At 54.4% G+C, this 18,268-nt stretch overlaps 1 protein-coding gene across 1 annotated transcript in view; it reads left to right on the top strand.

Annotated features, from left to right (window-relative positions):
* The window catches only part of CDH23 (cadherin-related 23), a 310,969-nt gene that overhangs the window by 267,517 nt on the left and 25,184 nt on the right, over positions 1 to 18,268 (top strand). The window contains 7 exon segments of the mRNA XM_011991084.1: positions 1,377 to 1,493; positions 5,037 to 5,149; positions 6,303 to 6,410; positions 12,886 to 13,075; positions 13,411 to 13,556; positions 15,771 to 15,990; positions 18,053 to 18,205. Coding sequence (XP_011846474.1) covers positions 1,377 to 1,493; positions 5,037 to 5,149; positions 6,303 to 6,410; positions 12,886 to 13,075; positions 13,411 to 13,556; positions 15,771 to 15,990; positions 18,053 to 18,205 — 1,047 coding nt within the window.

Below are 18,268 nucleotides of genomic sequence, written 5' to 3' on the forward strand. Positions count from 1 at the left end.
GATGGTGAAGTCAGGGGTGGTGGAGTCAGGGATGGTGGAGTCAGGGGATGGTGGAGCCAGGGATGGTGGAGCCTGTGGTGGTGGAGCCAGTGATGGTGAAGTCAGGGTTGGTGGAGTCAGGGATGGTAGAGCCAGGGATGGTGGAGTCAGAACTAGTCTTCCCTGACACCACAAGCCCTTCTAAAGAGAACCTCTGGGTACCACTCTGGCAGCTGACAATGAGCTGGGTGGGTGCTGGGCTGTACCCAGCCTACCCTTCCTGTCCTAGTCAGGCATCGCCTGGAGAATGTCACTGCTAAAGAGCCACCCCCAGCACTCTCTGCCATCCCTGGGGACTCTGTCAAGGAGAGGCCTTCACTATGGCACTTAATTGTCTTCAGGGGTATGTTAGGGCTCATGTGCCTGTCCTCCTGCTCAAGGCAGACCTGAGGGTCTTATTTGAGGACCCAGGACCACAGGGCCACAATGACCTGCCTGGCCCCTTGCCCCTCGGGACTGCTGATTCATCTGCTGGATGGTCACCACCAGCCCTGCAGCCCAGTGGAACTCCCTGTGGGGCTCAGCCTGTGGCCTCCATGCTTTATCCCTCAGGATCCCAGCAGCAAACCCATAAGTTAGATGGTGTCTTTAGACCCGGTCCCCGGGGGAGGAAATGATGTGCAGGCAGGTGAAGGCGCCTGCAGAGGCCCTGCGGGTTCCAGTCTGGGTGTGAAGATTCCAGGAGCCTGTGTACCAGACCTCCTCGCCACTTGGCCAAAGCTGGTAGTTGGGTGGCGGGAGAGGCTGGAGCCAGCAGCCCTGGTGGGCACAGCTGCAGGACAAGCTGCTCTCAGGGTCTGGACAGAGTGGCTGGAAAAGCTGATCCCTTGAGTCAGGATTTCACGGAACTGGAAATAAAGGTGAAGGCCTTAACTGAACCTTAAGGAGAAAATAAAAACCCTTATAAATTCCCCTGTGAATGAGATAAAACTAGAATAAAATTGAATACAGTAAATATAGAATAATTTAGTATGGAGCTTCCTGTCTTTTGACTCCAAGTAAAAGCTGGCCAATCTGAGTGTATTTAATATGGTGTCCAGCCAGGCAGGGGCTGGGGAGACAGGAAGACACCAGAGGGCCCAATCCATCCCTAAGCATCTCATGGAGCCTCATCCCCACCCAGCCCAGCGATCTGGGCTCCAACAACGGTGATTGAGCCGCCCTCATCCCTGGGGTGTCCCAACAGGCAGGCCTCCCACCTCCCTGAGAGCTGGTCACTGGGAGGGTCCCATGTCCTCCTCTTGGGCCAGCGCAAATGCTGCTCCCAGGGCTGGGGCCATGAGCTCAGGGGCCCAGGGTGAGCAGCATCCCCTGCCCCCACCTTTTTCCCCCTGAAGGAGCCACGGTGCTGTTCCTAAATGCCACAGACCTGGACCGCTCTCGGGAGTACGGCCAGGAGTCCATCATCTACTCCTTGGAAGGCTCCGCCCAGTTTCGGATCAACGCCCGCTCAGGTGAGCCCCTGACCCCGAGCACCCTGGTCCTCCACACCCTGAGGCTGACTGTCCATACCCGGCCCCAGAACCAGCCTCTGGGTCCAGGTCTCCTTCCTTTCAGTTTTGAGCAGGCCAACTTTGAGCACCAGTGTAATCCCTGAAATATTAATTTGAGTGTGATTACTGATCTTACCCAAAAAAATCACAACGTGAATTGATCCAGGGAAGGATGTCTGTCAAGGGTGAAGAGTTGTATTATGTTTTAAATGTGTTCCATCTTACAAACAGCTGGTTAACACATCCTTTTTCAGGAACACCTTTATTAAAGCCTCAGTGTCCCCCTCCCTCAGCTCCTGACCTCATTCTTAAAGCCTGGCTCCTCTTCTTACACAGATGTGTGCCTCAGTTTCCCCAGCTGTAAGATGAGGAAGATCATGTTAGGGCTGCTGTGTGGATTAAATGATGTATAACAGGGAACACACTTTGAATAGTCCCTGGCACACAGTAAGTGCTAAAAATATTACTATCATTGTTCTCTTTTATTTGTTCACCTGTGAGCCCCCTGCCCCAAGCTCCCATCCCCTGACTCCACCATCCCCTGGATGTAACTCTCTTCTTTCGTCTTCATCTCTCCATGTACATTCCTCAGTTTTCTCTCTTCCTTGAAGCTGGGAGAAAAAGTGGGCAGAAAGAAGCAGCAAGAGACCCAAGCTTTTCAGCCAGGCCTGGGGAAGAATTGGGGACCTCTGTACATTCGTTCATATGTTCATTCAGAAATTGGGGTGGGGGCTGCTCTGAGCCAGGTGCTGTGCCAGGTGCTGGGGTACAGGAAGGAATAAGACATGGCCCTGACCTCATGATGTTCCCAGTCAGCTCAGTGGGCATGCAAGGCACCCCACTTCCAATACCTATTTCTGTATGAGTTAAAGGAACTGTTGATGCTAAACAGCTACACCCTATCTCAGTGGCTTGAGACAATAGAAATTCTAATTCATATAGTCAACCCAGGCAGATGTTGAGTGACAGCCTTCCACATGATGATTCTGGGGCCCAGGCCCTTCCATGTTGTGGTTCCAAGGTCACTGCTGAAGGGAAAAGAGAGCATGGATTATTGGACTAGGAGGAGTTTATGGGCCAGGCCCTGCCTGGCAGTCACATCCAAGTAATAATTATCCCCTGGAAAGGAAGCAGGGATCTTTGGTGGACACTGGCCATCCCTGCTGCAGGTGGTCAGTGACCCAGCAGGGCATTAGCTCTTCCTGCTATCCATCCCTCCGCAGTGGAAGTCAGCCTTCAATCCCTTTTTTGTACCCTTTTCCTGGAGGCTTGGGGAGCAGATGGCCAGTTCTGATGGGTACAAAGACTGAGGAAGGGGACCCAGGGCCACTGTGAGCCTGTTTTTCTATCTCTGAGAAAGTGGGGGCCTTCCTCTCTGCTCTCAGGAGTGTCCCCCACAGTGAGCCCTCATTCCCAGGGGTCTCAGAGTAATGTCATGAATGAGTATGAACCACATGCCCAGCACTGTTCCCAGGGCTCTGAGCAGCAGCATCTCATTCTGCCCTCCTCACCTGTGAGGCAGGTACTAGCCTTATCCCCATTTTCCAGATGAGGAAGCTGAGCCACTGGGGAGGTTAAGTAACCTGACTGAGGACTTACAGAGCATGAACTTCTGAATCCAGAATCCAAACATTAAAGTTTCCATTATATGAGTAGCTCCCTGACCTTTCAGCCACCCCTGCCCTTGCCTCCCCAGTCAGGGCTCCAGCTCCACCTGGGGCCTTTAATGACGCAGACTTTTTCTTGCTGCCTTAACAAGACTTTGGCTCCAAAGGTGTAAGCATTTTCCTCTGAGCTCCTCGGTCAAATTAGCCAGGCCTGCTCCACAGAGGTGGCCTTAATTGGATCTAATTTCCCAGACAGGAGAGGCTATCTATCATGCCGACAAGTTCATGTTTAAAACTTTTTAGATTAATTTCTTCCTCGCCCTGCCAATTAATCGACACCACCCTGGCAGAGAATGTGGCTTGTTGGGCAGACCTTTGTGAGTCTTCCATTCCTGGCCTTAGCACCTAAGCTGCCCTGTCACCCACTCCCAGCTCCCTGCTCAGCCCTGCACAGACCAGTGGGCAAGCCAGCATGCCACGGAGGGAACTGTCAGGGTAGAAGCAGTCCTAAAGGCAATCTGGCCCAGCTGCCTTGTTTCATGGTGGAAAGAACCAAGCACAGAGAAGTTAAGCGACTTGCCCCAGGTCACACAGCTCAGGCAATGGGGATAAAAAGATGGATAGCACACAGGCCCTGCCCGTGGGGAAAGCTCACAGTCCGGTGGAAGGAAACAGTCATTTTCTGAGTGTTGGGAGCCTCACCTAGAATTACTTTAACCTCACAACAGCTCTGCGTGGAAGTCACACTCATCTCCATTTTATAGATGAGAAAACTGAAGCTTCAAAAACTTAAAATTTTCCAAGGCCAAGCATCTGGGAAGGTCCATAATCAGAATTCAAATCCACGTCTCACATCCTCACCACGTGGGCGCTCTCCCATGGCTGATGCGAGCTGGCGAATGGCCTGGCTGCAGTGACTGCTGAAGTCTGCTGGGACTGGCTCACCCTGCCCCCAAGAGCTAGCGAGGCTCTCAGCTGGGAACTCCGTATTCAATACCATCAAGTTGGTAGCTTAAAATGGGCCCTGCTGGGGCTATTTACACCAAGGAAGTTGGAAAATGCCTTTTTTTTTTTTTAATTTTGGGAGCCAGTTGTCAAACATTTACCAGCACACCAAATTTCAGTTACACCAAAATACAAAGAAAGACCAAATACAGGTGAACAAAAAATTTTGTTTAATTGTTCAGATTTAGCATGCTAAAAAAATTCGAGGCCATGTAATTATGCTGTTCACAATGTAATTAGGAAATTGTTTTATAACTATTAATTATCAATGCACGATAAGGCTGGATAGGTTGAACTGTCCAGTAATGAGTCATAAGTTAGAACGCGTGTGAACACCTGGTGTTTTTCTTTCCTGTCATTGTATTTCTGTGACTATATAAATAAACAGCGCCTGGCACTGTTCTAAGATTTCCATGATCTTAATTAAATTAACCCCATGATAGCCCTATGAGGTAGGTCCTATTATGGTTCCCTTTGGACCCTATGAGGAAACTGAGGCACAGAGGATTGAAGTACCTAGCTCCAGGTGATAAAGCCAGTAAGATAATGTCAAAAGTCTAAACAAGAGGTGACCTGTGACTGAGCTCAAGGCCTAATGGCCCTCCTGCCCTGTTCTCCAGCCCCTACCCTGAGAATCAGTCTAGATTTTCCCACATCTGCAAATATTTCCTCCCTGTGGGGTTACATTGCCCAGCTCTGGGGAGCTGGCTCCCAAGGCATGGGAGCTCTCCTGTCTCCCACTGTGATAAGCACCATCTCAGGAACACATCCAGGCTGCCAGATCATGGTAGTCTGCTAACATTTCTCATGCACGTTCTCACTCTCTCTCCTTCCCTCGCTGTCTCCCTAGCCCACCCAAGGCCTCTCACGCACCCACTTCTCTCTCTGGCAGGGGAAATCACCACCACGTCTCTGCTTGACCGAGAGACCAAGTCTGAATACATCCTGATTGTTCGCGCAGTGGACGGGGGTGTGGGCCACAACCAGAAAACTGGCATCGCCACCGTGAGTGTGCTCCCCTCCCATGCCCCAGTTCCCCTCACCAGCCAGGCTGCTGCTCCCCGCTTGTACCTCTGGACCGCCGTGTCCCCAGCCAGTGTGAGGCTTTGTGAGAGTGAGCAAGGGGGCGAAAATGAACTCAGCAGCGGCAGAGGTCAGTCCCCGGGGCCACCGCGGCTGTGGGGAAGAAAGGCATCACCACCCGGAATGTAGGGGCCCTTGGGAGGAGCAAAATGAAATACTTTCTCTCCTGCCCCTAAAAATCCAGGAGGGCAGGTGGCAGAAGGCATGAGCCCTATAGGCCTCTCCGTGCTTGGCACCTGCCAACAGAGCAGAAGCAGGCATTCCTGTGAGGAAGAGCAGCTCAGAGCAGGAAGCAGGGCGCTGCAGGGTTCCTGGGGGCTTGTTCTTCCCCCACTGATGTGCCCCGGAGAGTCGAACGCTAGAGGAACGAAATGTGGGGGCCTTGAATGAGCTCTCGGCTGCAGAAGTGAAGGGGAAGTGAGAAGCGCTCTGTGAGAGAGGAAGCGGGAGGACCAGCTGACAGTCACTCCAGCCACCTCCCCGATTTGTTCCCCATTCAGTTTCTTTGGCTCAGCCTCAGAACTGTGGCCCTCACCCAGCCTGCAGCAGCCACCGCATCCTTACCCAGCCAGAGAGGCTGGAGATGGTATCGCGTGGCCAGGGATTTGGTGTGAAAATCCCCAATGCCCTACTCTGTCAAGGGAGGTCCCTGCTAATAGGAATCAGCCCTATAAATAATGTACCTGGTGGCAGGTGAGCAAAGAAATTGCTTGGCTTATAGCTGAGATGGGGGAGCTCAAGGGATCCTATTAGATCCCCCACCCTGTCAGTCACCTTCAGCCAAGACTGGAGGCGGGGATGGGAGAAGTCCCAGGTCACAGCAAGGATTTCAGGGGTCATCACATCCATTCCACTGCCTCCGGATGGGACAACACTGGAACTCTCTCTCCTGAAGGGGCCTGGCTCCTTCCTGTCCTCCAAAGCCCAGGCCCTGCCCAAGGCCTCCAAAGTTGGTGGAGCTGGCGGAATGAATGCCAAGATTGCCCGTGGGCATCTGAGCATGTTTCCCCTGGCAGGCCCTGCCCCGGCCCATCTCAGCTGGGTGCATCTCCCAGTGCCCCTTGTGGTTTCACAGGTAAACATCACCCTCCTGGACATCAACGACAACCACCCCATGTGGAAGGACGCACCCTACTACATCAACCTGGTGGAGATGACCCCCCCAGACTCTGACGTGACCACGGTAGGTGGTGGCAGAGCAGCAGAACCGCTAGGCGGCCCCTCCCAGGGGTGTGTGCCCCTCCCACCGCGATCCCAGGAGGCCTGCCCATATGGGGCTGGTGGACTCTGTGTCCCTCTGAGCTGGCTCTTGCAGTAGGGTTCTAGCAGTTCTCCTGCATGGTGAAAGGCAGTCAGAGATCAAGGTGCCTCCAGTGTCAGTAGGCCTCAGGCTTTGTCACAGGGAGCTTCAGGCAGCCCAGGGACAGTGGCAGGGGAGCTCTGGCCGGTTCCTCTTGCGAGTCACACGTGCCCTTAGAGCCCAGGACTCTGGCTACCTGCTCTGGAGAGCTCCCACCCCTACACTGCACAAGCCCCAGCTCCACCCCAGCACCTCTCTTTCACTGCTGTGCCCTGCAGCTCCCCCACAGGCTGGCCCCCAGGGCTGCCCAGCAAGGATTTTGTTCACCTCAGGATTTTTCTGGCACAGGTTTGCCAGGTTTGCACAGGTTCCTGTGTGTGTTGTGTGCTCATGCGCAGGAATGTGCACAACTCAGGGTGCAGAGGGGAGACACAGCCAAAGCCAGGGCATCCACAGGGGAGACCAGAATCCTGGGGACACTGAGGAAGCCCAGGTCCCAGTCCCATACCATCTTCTCTGCTGGGAGATCCACGTTTTTCAACCTTCTCCCCCACACCCTGTACACCACACGGCCTCACTTGGGGAGGCTTGTCCCCACAGGAACAGCCCCACGGCCACCCACCCAGCCCTGTGGGGGACCTGAATCCTGACAACTCACAGTAGCGCCATTGACTGAACAGCTGGGATGTGCCCTGAGCTTCACCTGACGGCTTCTCAGGAACTCTCTCCTCCTCACCATAATCTCACATGGCACAGGGATTCCGCTGCGTCTGTACTGTGGAGGAGACAGACTTAGAGCTTGAAGGCTTGCCCAAGGTCCCAGAGCTTGTAAGGGGTGCAGTCGGGACTCGAACCCTGGTCTGTCTGACTTGGAGACAAGGGATTGGAAACCACCTGGCCCAGTCCTTATTCCTCTGGGAGGGGGCATCCACACACCAGCTGACAGCCGTCAGTGAACATGTGGAAAGGAAGATAGGCATGACGGCCAATCCTTCCCTCCCTCTCTTTGTCCTTCTTTCCAGGTTGACCTCCTCTCCCATCCAGAGCCACTGCCAGGTATGGCTCTGGCACTGGAATAGGCACAATGGAATAGGGCAGAGGTGAGGGATCTGGAATCTGTGATTTTTCAAAGTCCCGTAGAGGAATTCCTTCCAGCCCAGGGCCAGGTTTAGAAACCATCACCCTCGCCCTTTGACACAACTCTCTAGGCTCTTTGGTGGGTGCTCTCTACTGCCCCCTCGTGGGCACTGCACTGCCCCAGGATAACCTCCCCACCCCAGCCAGGGATTCCAAGAGCTGGGGCTGGATCTCACCTCTGAGTACCTTCTGGTCAACCCTCACCTTTCCCTTAGGTTTCTGGGAAATTCCTCCCAAAGGGAACTGAGGGGCAGGTGAGGAAGGTTGCTCTGGGAGAAAGGGGCTGCATGGGACACCAGCCTGGATTGCCATTATCAAACAGTATACCCAGCAGACAAGGAGTGGGTGTGCCAGGTGAGGACTGCACACAGCCTTGGGCATCTGCAAGCTCTGGTCCCCACGCCCTTCACCAGGTCTCCTGCCCTCCGCAAGTCCTTCTGAGCCATGAACACGCATGACAATGGACCAGGGGCCTGCTGCGCAGTGCCTCCTCACTTTCCAGGAAACCCACAAGCCATCAGGGAACGCCTACTACATGCCAGGCCCCACGCTTGTCTGGCTAAGGGTACAGGAAGCAACACCAGGCCGGGTGCAGTGGCTCATGCCTGTAATCCCAACACTTTGGGAGGCCAAGGCAGGCAGTTCGCTTGAGCCCAGGAGTTCGAGACCAGCATGGGCAACATAGTAAGACCCCCCACTTCCCGTTTATAAAAAAAAAGTTTTAAGTAGCCAGATGTGGTGGTGCATCCCTGTGGTCCCAGATACTCAGGAGACTAAGGCAAGAGGATTTTTGAGCCTGGTAGATTGAGGCTGCAGTGAGCCAAGATCACACCACTGCACTCCAGCCTGAGTGACAGAGTGAGACCCTGTCTCAAAAAAAAACAAAAAAACAAAAAAAGGAAGCTCCTGCCCTGCCTGCCTTTGGGGAGTGTCATGTCACTCTTCTGTTCAAATCCCAATGGTTCCCATCTCACCCTGTGCAAAAGCCAGAGTCCTTGCCAGACCTACAAAACCCACAGGGTCCACCCCATTGTCACCCCTGAGGAGCCAGCCGTGTCATCCCAATCTGTAGTACAGAACGGGTGTGGCTGTTCCACCGCTGGCGTCTGGTGGGCACAGGCTCGAGCTTTTCAGTGCCCCGGGGTAGTATCTGAGACCTGAAAAATAAATGTGATGGCTTGAAAGTTCAAAGAGAAAAGGACAAAATCAAAATTAAAACTTGTTATATGAAACATCTATCAGATGAAAGACGGCAGTTTCAGTAACTATGAAATTTAGTGTTTGTGAAAATTTCATTACATTTGAGGACAAATTGGAGGTTAGATTTTTCTAGAATTCTTGAAAATTTTCCAGAATTTTCTGGAATTCCCAGTTACGTATGATGATTGCCAGGAAATCAGAAATCAAGAAGCTTCAACGTTAGTCAAGTTTGTCATAGCCAAATATTTTGAAAAGGAAGTTATAAAAATTCTTTCAAATTGTATAGCCATAAAACGTATATATGCATTTGTATGTATACACATGGGTATGCTTCATTACCTTGGAGAGGACCCCCTGGGACCTTCTAGGGCCTCACAGTGGCCTAGGATGAGGTAGGGTCTGTGGCCAAAGTGTGAGGTGAGGTGGCTACAGAGGGAACGGCTAACCGAGGTTCAGGTGACAGAAGGAGGAGGTGATATTTGAACAGGGGCTGGCCCACCACCTGACTCATCTCCCACCCCACCATTCCCACACACCCACACCCACAACTATCACCCATCACCAACACACAGGCCTTTCCTTTCCCTGCACCCACTCAACTCTCCCCGAGCTCAGAGTTTTTGCACAAGCCCTTTCCTCCCTGACCCCTACTCTTTCCATAGGCAGCTCATTCTCTTTCATCTGTCCCAGCTTAAAACATCAGCTGTCTTAGAGAGGCCCTCCCTGACTACTGTCTAAAGTAGCTCAGACCCCTTTCCAAATTCTGTTTCCTGCAGAGCTGGGCCCACGATCTGTGCTTATTTGTTTGGTAGGCTATTTGCTTATTAAGAGGCACATGGTTTAGTGATTAAGCAGGCAGCCTCTGGTACCAAAATGCCCAAGTTCTCACCCCAGCTACACCACTTACCAGCTGTGTGACCTTGGGCAAGTTGCTTAACCTCTCTGTGCTCCAGTTACTCTCATCTAAAAAATAGGGCTAGTAAGAGTCCCCACCTGACAGAGCTGTGATCAGCGCTTACTGAGCCGAGATATAGGAAGCACTGGCACATGGGGAGTGGTCAGTAAATGGTAGCTGTCATTATCATCAGTATCATTATCATCATCTGCTTCCTTTGATGGAATCGCACCTATCTCGTTCACTGTCAAACCACACTGCCTAGCACAGTTCCAGGCACATTGTAGGTGTTCAAAATATCTCAAAATATGTGTTGTTGAGGACTGACTCAGCTGGTGAATATCTTACCTTTCCTTCCCCCAACCCCCCAGCTCAGCCAGGCGGTGGTTGGGTCTTCCTTGTCGGAGGGAGACTAGGGCGTGTGGCCCAAGACTCTCTCAAGAGCCCGCTCTAGGCATGGCATGGGCCACAGCCCCTGGAGTCGGAGGCACAAGGCAACCCCAGTGATTTTCAGAGCTTGCATGCAGACAAGTGTCTTCCCACATGTGGCTTCATTTGGGTGCATTTGGAGTTGGTGCAGTGTGTGCATCTGCATGCACCGGGTGTGGCCTGGCATGCAGGCACTGAGGAGGTCCACCTGCACAGGCGTGCGCTGGCAGAGTGGCCATCTCTGTCTGCAAGGGAGATTTTGGTCCCACTCTCCTTTCTGGCTCCTGCAGCTGCCTTCAAGGACCTGGCTGATGGGCATTGATTTAGAGCCTTTCAGAGCCCTCCAGCAAAATAAAGGAGAGGGGAGAAGCAGAGAATTATTCCCCGTCAGGCCAGGAGAAAAATGACGGGCGTGAAATGGGAAATAAATGAGGGGAAAGTGGTGAGATTCTACAAAATCGCCCAGCAGGGAGCCTGCAGGAGGGCTCACAGCCCTCTGCCCTCTTCTGTACTCCCAACCCACCCTGTGACCAGAGAGTGGCCAAGAGGCCCAAAACCAGTGCCCATGCCCCAACCAGGGTCACTTGGAAGCAGCTACCCCTGGCACTCTCTGGCATGGTGGGGGCAGGAAGAGGGAATAGAAGTGGAGAACCACCTCCCATGTGAAATTTGTCTCAGCCTGTTCAGCAACAGGCCTGGCCTGGAACAAGTGATTCAACTGCTCTATTCCTCAGTTTCCCCATCCAGAAAAATAAAACAGGGAGAAAATCATCTCTCCCCTAGGCTGGGTGTGGTGGCTCACACCTGTAATCCAAGCACTTTGGGAGGCTGAGGCGGGAGGATCACTTGAGGTCAAGAGTTTGAGACCAGCCTGGGCAACATGGTAAAACCTTGTCTCTATTAAAAAATACAAAAATTAACCAGGCGTGGTGGCTCTTGCTGTAATCCCAGCTATTTGGGAGGCTAAGGTGGAAGGATCGCTTGAAACCAGGAAGTGGATATTGCAGTGAGCCGAGATTGCACCACTGCATTTCAGTCTGGGCGATGGAGCAAGACTCCGTCTCAAAGAAAAAAAAAAAAAAATCTCGCTTTTCAAACTGTTGAGAGAAGCATTGTAAAAACGCAAGGAATGCTGGTCTTCTATGTCCATCTGTGAAATGACTTGGCCTGTTTTAAATTATGCCTGGAGTACCTAAGAGCCCCGTCTCCTGTTTGCAAAATGGGGGTGTTGGGGTCCCCTTTATGGAGGCTAGGGAAACTGAGGCAACATGCCCACAGCAAGATAAGGACACCTCAGGCCTGGAAGGCAGGGACCTCCCCTCCCCTACCCTTTGATGCTGCAAGGCTGGGCCGAGGAGAGGAGGGCTGAGCAGTCCAGGGTGGGAGTGGGGCCTGCCCCCGCCCCTCTGAAGGGGCAGCTGGCCAAGGGCGCCACAGCATTCAGCCCTGCATCAGCCTCTCTCTCCCCGGCCTCCCCAGGAGCCATGGACAGGGTAGATGGGAGTACTCAGCCGGGGCAGCTCGTCTGTCTGTTCTGGTCTGGTGGCCCCAGAGACACCTCTGGCTGGGGATTAAGCAGAGGAGGGACAGATTCTGCTGCCAAAGCACAAAAGGCTCCACATCAAGTAAGATGAAGGAGCTGACAAGCCTGGCTGTCACCACCAAGTGTACTGCAGTTAAGAATAATCCTGTCCTGATGTGGCCCCAGGGACTGTGGTCACCTCCCCCGCACTGGTCTTGTCCACCCCGGTGCCACAGTGGCCTCTGCAATGCAAGGTCAGGGGTGAGCGAGGGGTAAGGGCCACCTCAGGAGCCTCCAGGCTGGGAGCTGGGTCAGCTCCATGGCTGGGGCTGTGTGACCCTGAGACTGGCCTGTGCCTCTCTGGGCTCTGCTTTCTCCTTGTGGAAAGCAGGGCGGGTGGAGGATGAGGGAGCTTCCCCACAGAGCAGGGGATCCGTGCACACAGGAGGCCTCAGCGAAGACGGGGAGCCCTCAAAGGCTGCAGGGGGCCCTTTGCGTTTTGTTTACGACCTGGCTGTGTGGGATCTGGGACACTAAGGGACAGCAGGCTGTGGGGTTCGGCGCCCCTGGGTTAGGGCGGCACTGAGCACTGACCCCTTCATGACATGGGGGTTATAAGTGGGGAACAAGGCTGTGGGCTGGGGAGTTGAAGGGGCCAGAGTGACTGAGGCCCAGTCCTGAGACCCTGCCCCTTATCAGGGACAGTGTACCTCCCTTCCAGGGAGCTCCACCCTCTCCTTCCTCAACACTCCCCCAGCCCCACAACTGCCCCAGATAACTGGGTCCTGCATTCTGAAACTGGGGCCCAGCCATGGTTTCCTCCACATGCCCTGTCATCTCTGGTGTCACAATCTAATGCTTCAAAGAAAGGAAGGAAGGAAGGGAGGGTTTGATGAGGAGGAACCCAGTCTCCAAAATCCAGGGTTTCAAATCCTTTCAAAAATCTTAGCTGGAGTACAGACTCCCCAGCCCTTCCCAGCCCCTCCCCTAGAGAACTCCTGCCTCCCATCCCTCTCAGACCCCGCTACTGGGCCCAGCAGGCAGGCTCACTTCCTGGGCTGGAGCCAGGATGCCCCCTCCCCAGGACCAACGTCTGAGCTCAGATACCCCCAGGCAGCCCAGAGACACCCTCCTCAGGCACGGCTCAGTGAAGGGGTCTGCTCCCTCCCTGGCAGGTGGTGGCTGTGGACCCAGACCTGGGGGAGAATGGCACTCTGGTGTACAGCATCCAGCCACCCAACAAGTTCTACAGCCTCAACAGCACCACAGGCAAGATCCGCACCACCCATGCCATGCTGGACCGGGAGAACCCTGACCCCCACGAGGCTGAGCTGATGCGCAAAATCGTCGTCTCTGTCACTGACTGTATGGACCCCTCTCGCCCCTCACAGCCCCCACACCTTAGACTGCGGGCATCCCTGGTGACTGGGTCTCTGGGGGACCTGGGCCCACCCAGGAGGGCTATGTCTGATCACCAAGAGTAGGGTAATACCCACGCCCCAGTTGTGACTCCCAGAGCACCCCGAGGGAACGGAGGGGGCGGGGGAGGCTAGCCATGAGGCCCAGGCTGCTTCCTGGAGGGGCCACTGGGACGGAGGGCTCTGAATCTGCCACCCTCTCGCCACTTGCCTTCTTCTGTCCGTTTTCTCTTGCACCCATCTTACCCCGTCCTCAACCCCTTCTCGCCTTGGTCTCCCCAGGTGGCAGGCCCCCTCTGAGAGCCACCAGCAGTGCCACAGTGTTTGTGAACCTCTTGGATCTCAATGACAATGACCCCACCTTTCAGAACCTGCCTTTTGTAGCTGAGGTGCTTGAAGGCACCCCTGCAGGGGTCTCCATCTACCAAGTGAGTCTCTCTCATCTCATTCCTACCAGCCCAGAAGTGGGCAGTGGGTGCCCGAGGGGCCTAGCCCAGGCTGAACACTTTGCAGAGCTGGGGCAGGGGAGGAGCTGGATCTTGAAGGACAGAGGCTCTGGAGATGTGGAGGGAAGTGTGGCAGGAAAGGATAGTGAGATGGGCAAAGGCAGAGGGAGAGAGAGGGAGAGAGGCAAGATGGAATTCTGGAAGTCACGTCCAAGTTTCTCAGGGCCTGATTATGGAGGTCTGGCCCAGGAACTTCCATTCCCTAAGCCTGCAGATGGTTCTAGAATACAAAGAAGACCAGATGAGTGTAGCCCTGGGCATCCGCCTCTCCCATGGCTTCCCATAAGCCCCGGATCAGCTCCCTCTACTACAGTGGAGGGGCCTCTCCCCACTTTGCAGGGCTCTAAAGAGACTTGCCCAAGACCCTGTGGCCAAGCAAGGCACGGTCTGATCTTGGACCTGGCTTCTTTGCCTCTTGTTCCATCATCCTCTGGTCAGGGGAATCCTGAAGGTGCTGGTTTAGGGGAGAGGACATCCAGGGTTTCAAGTCCTTTCAAAACCTCAGCCCTCCAGAGGCCGTTTGGAAACACTGGAGACCCTCCTGCTTAAGAGCATGGGCTGTGGAATCCAAACAACAGGGGTGTGGATCCCATCTCCAGCACCAGGGTGCTGTGTGACTTGGAGCAAACTGCTTAACCTCTCTGAGTCTCAGTTTCTCATCCGTGAAATGGAGATAATAATAGTACCTGCCTGGCTGTGCTGTGGGGACTCAATCAGACACATGTATGAAGCACCCTGGAACTTGGACACAGGAAACACGGTAGCTGTGGTGATCACTGTGTATCTGTCACAAGGGCTTATATCTGAGACGCAATGGCCGTGTCAGGTTAGCCTGTTCCCATTAGAAGAAGACGGGCTTGTTTCTCAGGATGCCAGAGGGAGTGAGCTTGGTGGTGTCCCATAGGCCCGATGTGCCTCAGTTTCTTCATCTGTAGTAGGAGGTGGTGTTCTTTGGTGGGTCCTCAAATCCCCAGCAGGGGGCGCCACAATCCAGGGAACAGCAGCCGGTCCCCGAGGATGCCCTCAGACTAGAGGGGAGGTGGTGTGAGAGTGAGTCAACCCCCAAACCCGGTTCTCTGCGGGCTTACGGCCGGCAAAGAAAGATGACCACCAATGCAACTTCTGAGTTCATAGAGGAAGGAGCGGGAAGCATTTAATCTGGAAACTGTCCTCACGTACAGGATGAGGGCCCTCCCTTGAACTGTGGCTCCCTGGTCCCACCTAGGACCTCAGGCGATTCAGATTTCTGCGGGTTGTGCAGAAGAGCCTTCTCCAGGGGAGTAGAGCTGTGTTCAAGTAAAGTAAAAATACTGAGCCCCCCGTCCTGGAAAGCATGCAAACTGAGTCCAGACACCTTTTGTCCAGTTTGCTGGATGTGAAATAGATCAGATGACCTTGATATTGTCTTCCAATCCTGAAAGTCTTGGCTTAATCCCAAACTCTTATTTTAGCTATTATTACACATTTCCCCAAATGCCTTGGATCCACTTCAGTAAAACTTTGTTCAGGGAACCAGGGGGTCTTGAGTTGGGCAATCTGATCAGGACTGGAGGTGCAAATGAGAACAGTGTAGGAACTTGGGAGGAGGCTTGTCTGTACATGGCCGCAAACAGCTTTTTAAAAAAATAATGATAATGAAATCCTCAAGTGACTTTTTAAAAAGAACCCTTGATGTCATTTTATTTTTGTTGTTGCTGTCTCACAAATCAAAGCAAAGCAGGGGAGGGAAAGCCTGTGGATCCAGCCTTCTATGTGGTTGAACTCCAGATAATGGTGGGGTCCTCAAGCTGGAACAGCTGCTCCAAACCTGGAAGGGCTTCCTAATGGGGAGAGCAGGGGCTGAAGGGGGGAAAGCACTGTAGAGACCTGAGCTCTTATTCTAAAAAGTCCCTCTGCCACCCCATCACCGACCTCACTTGGTGCATCCGGACGCCTTTCAGCTGACGTGCGACCCCCTTAGAGAGCATCTGGGAGGGTGCCCTGGGGACAGTGGCCTGGCGTAAGGCTTGGAGGGGAGCAGATGTGTTTGGCTGCAGCCAAGTGTGGCTTGGCAGGGAGGAGGGAGCACTTCTTGGGGGAGAAGCACCCGTCCCAGTGTCCCCTCCCCGCCCTCATGCTGCCCCTCCTCGCCCTCAGGTGGTGGCCATCGACCTCGATGAGGGCCTGAACGGCCTGGTGTCCTACCGCATGCCGGTCGGCATGCCCCGCATGGACTTCCTCATCAACAGCAGCAGCGGCATGGTGGTCACCACCACCGAGCTGGACCGAGAGCGCATCGCCGAGTACCAGCTGCGGGTGGTCGCCAGTGACGCAGGCACGCCCACCAAGAGCTCCACCAGCACGCTCACCATCCACGGTGAGGGCGTGGGGGCTTCTGCTGTGTGCTCAGTGTGTGGGCACAGGCCTGGGTCAGGGCCAGGGGGAGAGGGAAGCCCACGTCCCCCACTGCTGTCTGCTGGACTTGTAGGCACAGGCTCCCTTGTTAATGAGGCGCCCTCCTCAGCTGGAGCCATTCAACACAGCAGAGCCTTCTCCACACCTGGCCACTGCCTTCAGTGCCCCAGAGCTCAGGGGCAGTGGCCTGGACCTGCTGCCAAGGCCCCATCACCCCCACCCCTCCTAGCCTCTGATCACAGCAACAGCAGAGAGGGCTTGAGAAGCGGCCGGGACCCTCAGGGTCATGAACAGGCAGGGAGGGTGCAGAGCCCTTTGTCTTCTTTGGAAGGCCAGAGTTTTTGTTTGGGAGACATAAAGGAGACCTCCGTCTCCCATGGGTGTGGAACCCCTGGGCTGGCAGTGGCAGGGCATCACCCTGGGAGGAGAGCAGCTGGGACTCCCAGACTGCCTAAGATCGTCATGCCCCTGGGACTGTCGTGCTCGTTCCCAGTGTCTCTGCCCTCTATTCGTGAAAGGCCGGGTACTGTTTCCACTCTGGATGAATCGTTAATTTTCAGGACAGGATGGGGACATAAGCTGTTGCCAAGGGGCCAAGAATAACCCCAGGGAAATAAGGGCAGAGTTTAACAGGCAAGACATGGCCTGTTCCCAGGCCTGTTCAGTCCCATGCTAGCTCTGCCGGCCGCTGTGGCTTGGCAGGGGGGCGGGGGAGGGAGTAGTTAGCTCGGCACAGGCGCAGACACTGACCCTCTTCAGTGAGATGGTGAGGATTTCAGAAAGCACAACATTCTCTCTCCCATCGGTCCAAGGCTTGCCTGTGGGTTTCTGGTGCCAGTTTCAGGACCCCCTTCTTGGCCGATGATTGACAGGGAATATGTCCCAGCTTTAAGAGAGGACCCCTGGAGGGCCTTTCTCCAAGCCCCAGCAGAAGTCATAACATCAAACGGGCCCAGCATCTCCCCTGGTGATACCACTTAGAGGAACCCAAGTGGGGTGGGGATCACTTCGCTATGAAAGTTGTCCAAGGCCGGGCACAGTGGCTCAAGCTTGTAATCCCAGCACTTTGGGAGGCCGAGACCGGCGGATCACGAGGTCAGGAGATCGAGACCATCTTGGCTAACATGGTGAAACCCCGTCTCTACTAAAAAATACAAAAAAACTAGCTGGGCGAGGTGGCGGGCGCCTGTATTCCCAGCTACTCGGGAGGCTGAGGCAGGAGAATGGCGTAAACCCGGGAGGTGGAGCTTGCAATCAGCTGAGATCCGGCCACTGCATTCCAGCCTGGGCGACAGAGCAAGACTCCGTCTCAAAAAAAAAAAAAAAAGAAAGTTGTCCAAGCCCCATCTGCCTAAGGAATAGGGGCCCAGCATGGGCTGTATTAAACAAATCTGTAAGGGAAATTAAACCTTATTTTGGGGGGTGGGATTTTCAAAGTGAGCTCCCTTTGCTGAAACTCCATTGCACACTGAGGGGTAGATCTTGAGGCTCCAGCTCTCCACTCTGCCACTGTGTGACTTTGGACAAGTCACTCAGCTGCTCTGAGCTTCCACTTCCTCAGCTCCACAGTGTGTGTAATAATGCCTGCCTCCTAGGGTGCTCTGAGGGCTGCCCGTGGTCCTGTACGGGAAGCACTCAGCATGGGCTTGGCACGCTGGACAAGCTCGTAAATGGTCACTGTCATCCTCGTTGTCATGATTGTCCGTGTTGTCATGGTCGTTGTTAGGCGCATACTGGAGAGAGGTTCTAAGGTTTTCTCTCCTCCCTTAGCTGAGCAGCAATAAGCCCCCAGGGCACAGGGACAGCGGGAGGGTCTGGAGCACTGGTGGGCTTGGTCCTGGCCCCGGTGGGCATGGGGGGCCCTGGGCTCACGGCCAGGAGGTGTTGACACAAATACCATTTGGAGCCCGTGACTCCCTTGGGAATTCGTTCCCTACTTGGTCTGGGGCTGGAGCCACTGCTCCGGAGCTGAGTCATCTGCAGCAGAAGCCAGGCCTAGCCCCGGCACCCATTCTGTCCTGCAGTGCTGGATGTGAACGACGAGATGCCCACCTTCTTCCCGGCCGTGTACAACGTGTCCGTGTCCGAGGATGTGCCGCGCGAGTTCCGAGTGGTCTGGCTGAACTGCACAGACAACGACGTGGGCCTCAATGCCGAGCTCAGCTATTTCATCACAGGTGCTGTCCTCGCCTCCGCCCACCTGTGCAGGCCTCTTGGGGCCCTGCTCCCAGCCCTCCCAG

Source organism: Mandrillus leucophaeus, unplaced genomic scaffold (assembly GCF_000951045.1).
Source record: "Mandrillus leucophaeus isolate KB7577 unplaced genomic scaffold, Mleu.le_1.0 Scaffold39, whole genome shotgun sequence".
In the NCBI taxonomy this organism is placed as follows: Eukaryota; Metazoa; Chordata; class Mammalia; order Primates; family Cercopithecidae; genus Mandrillus; species Mandrillus leucophaeus.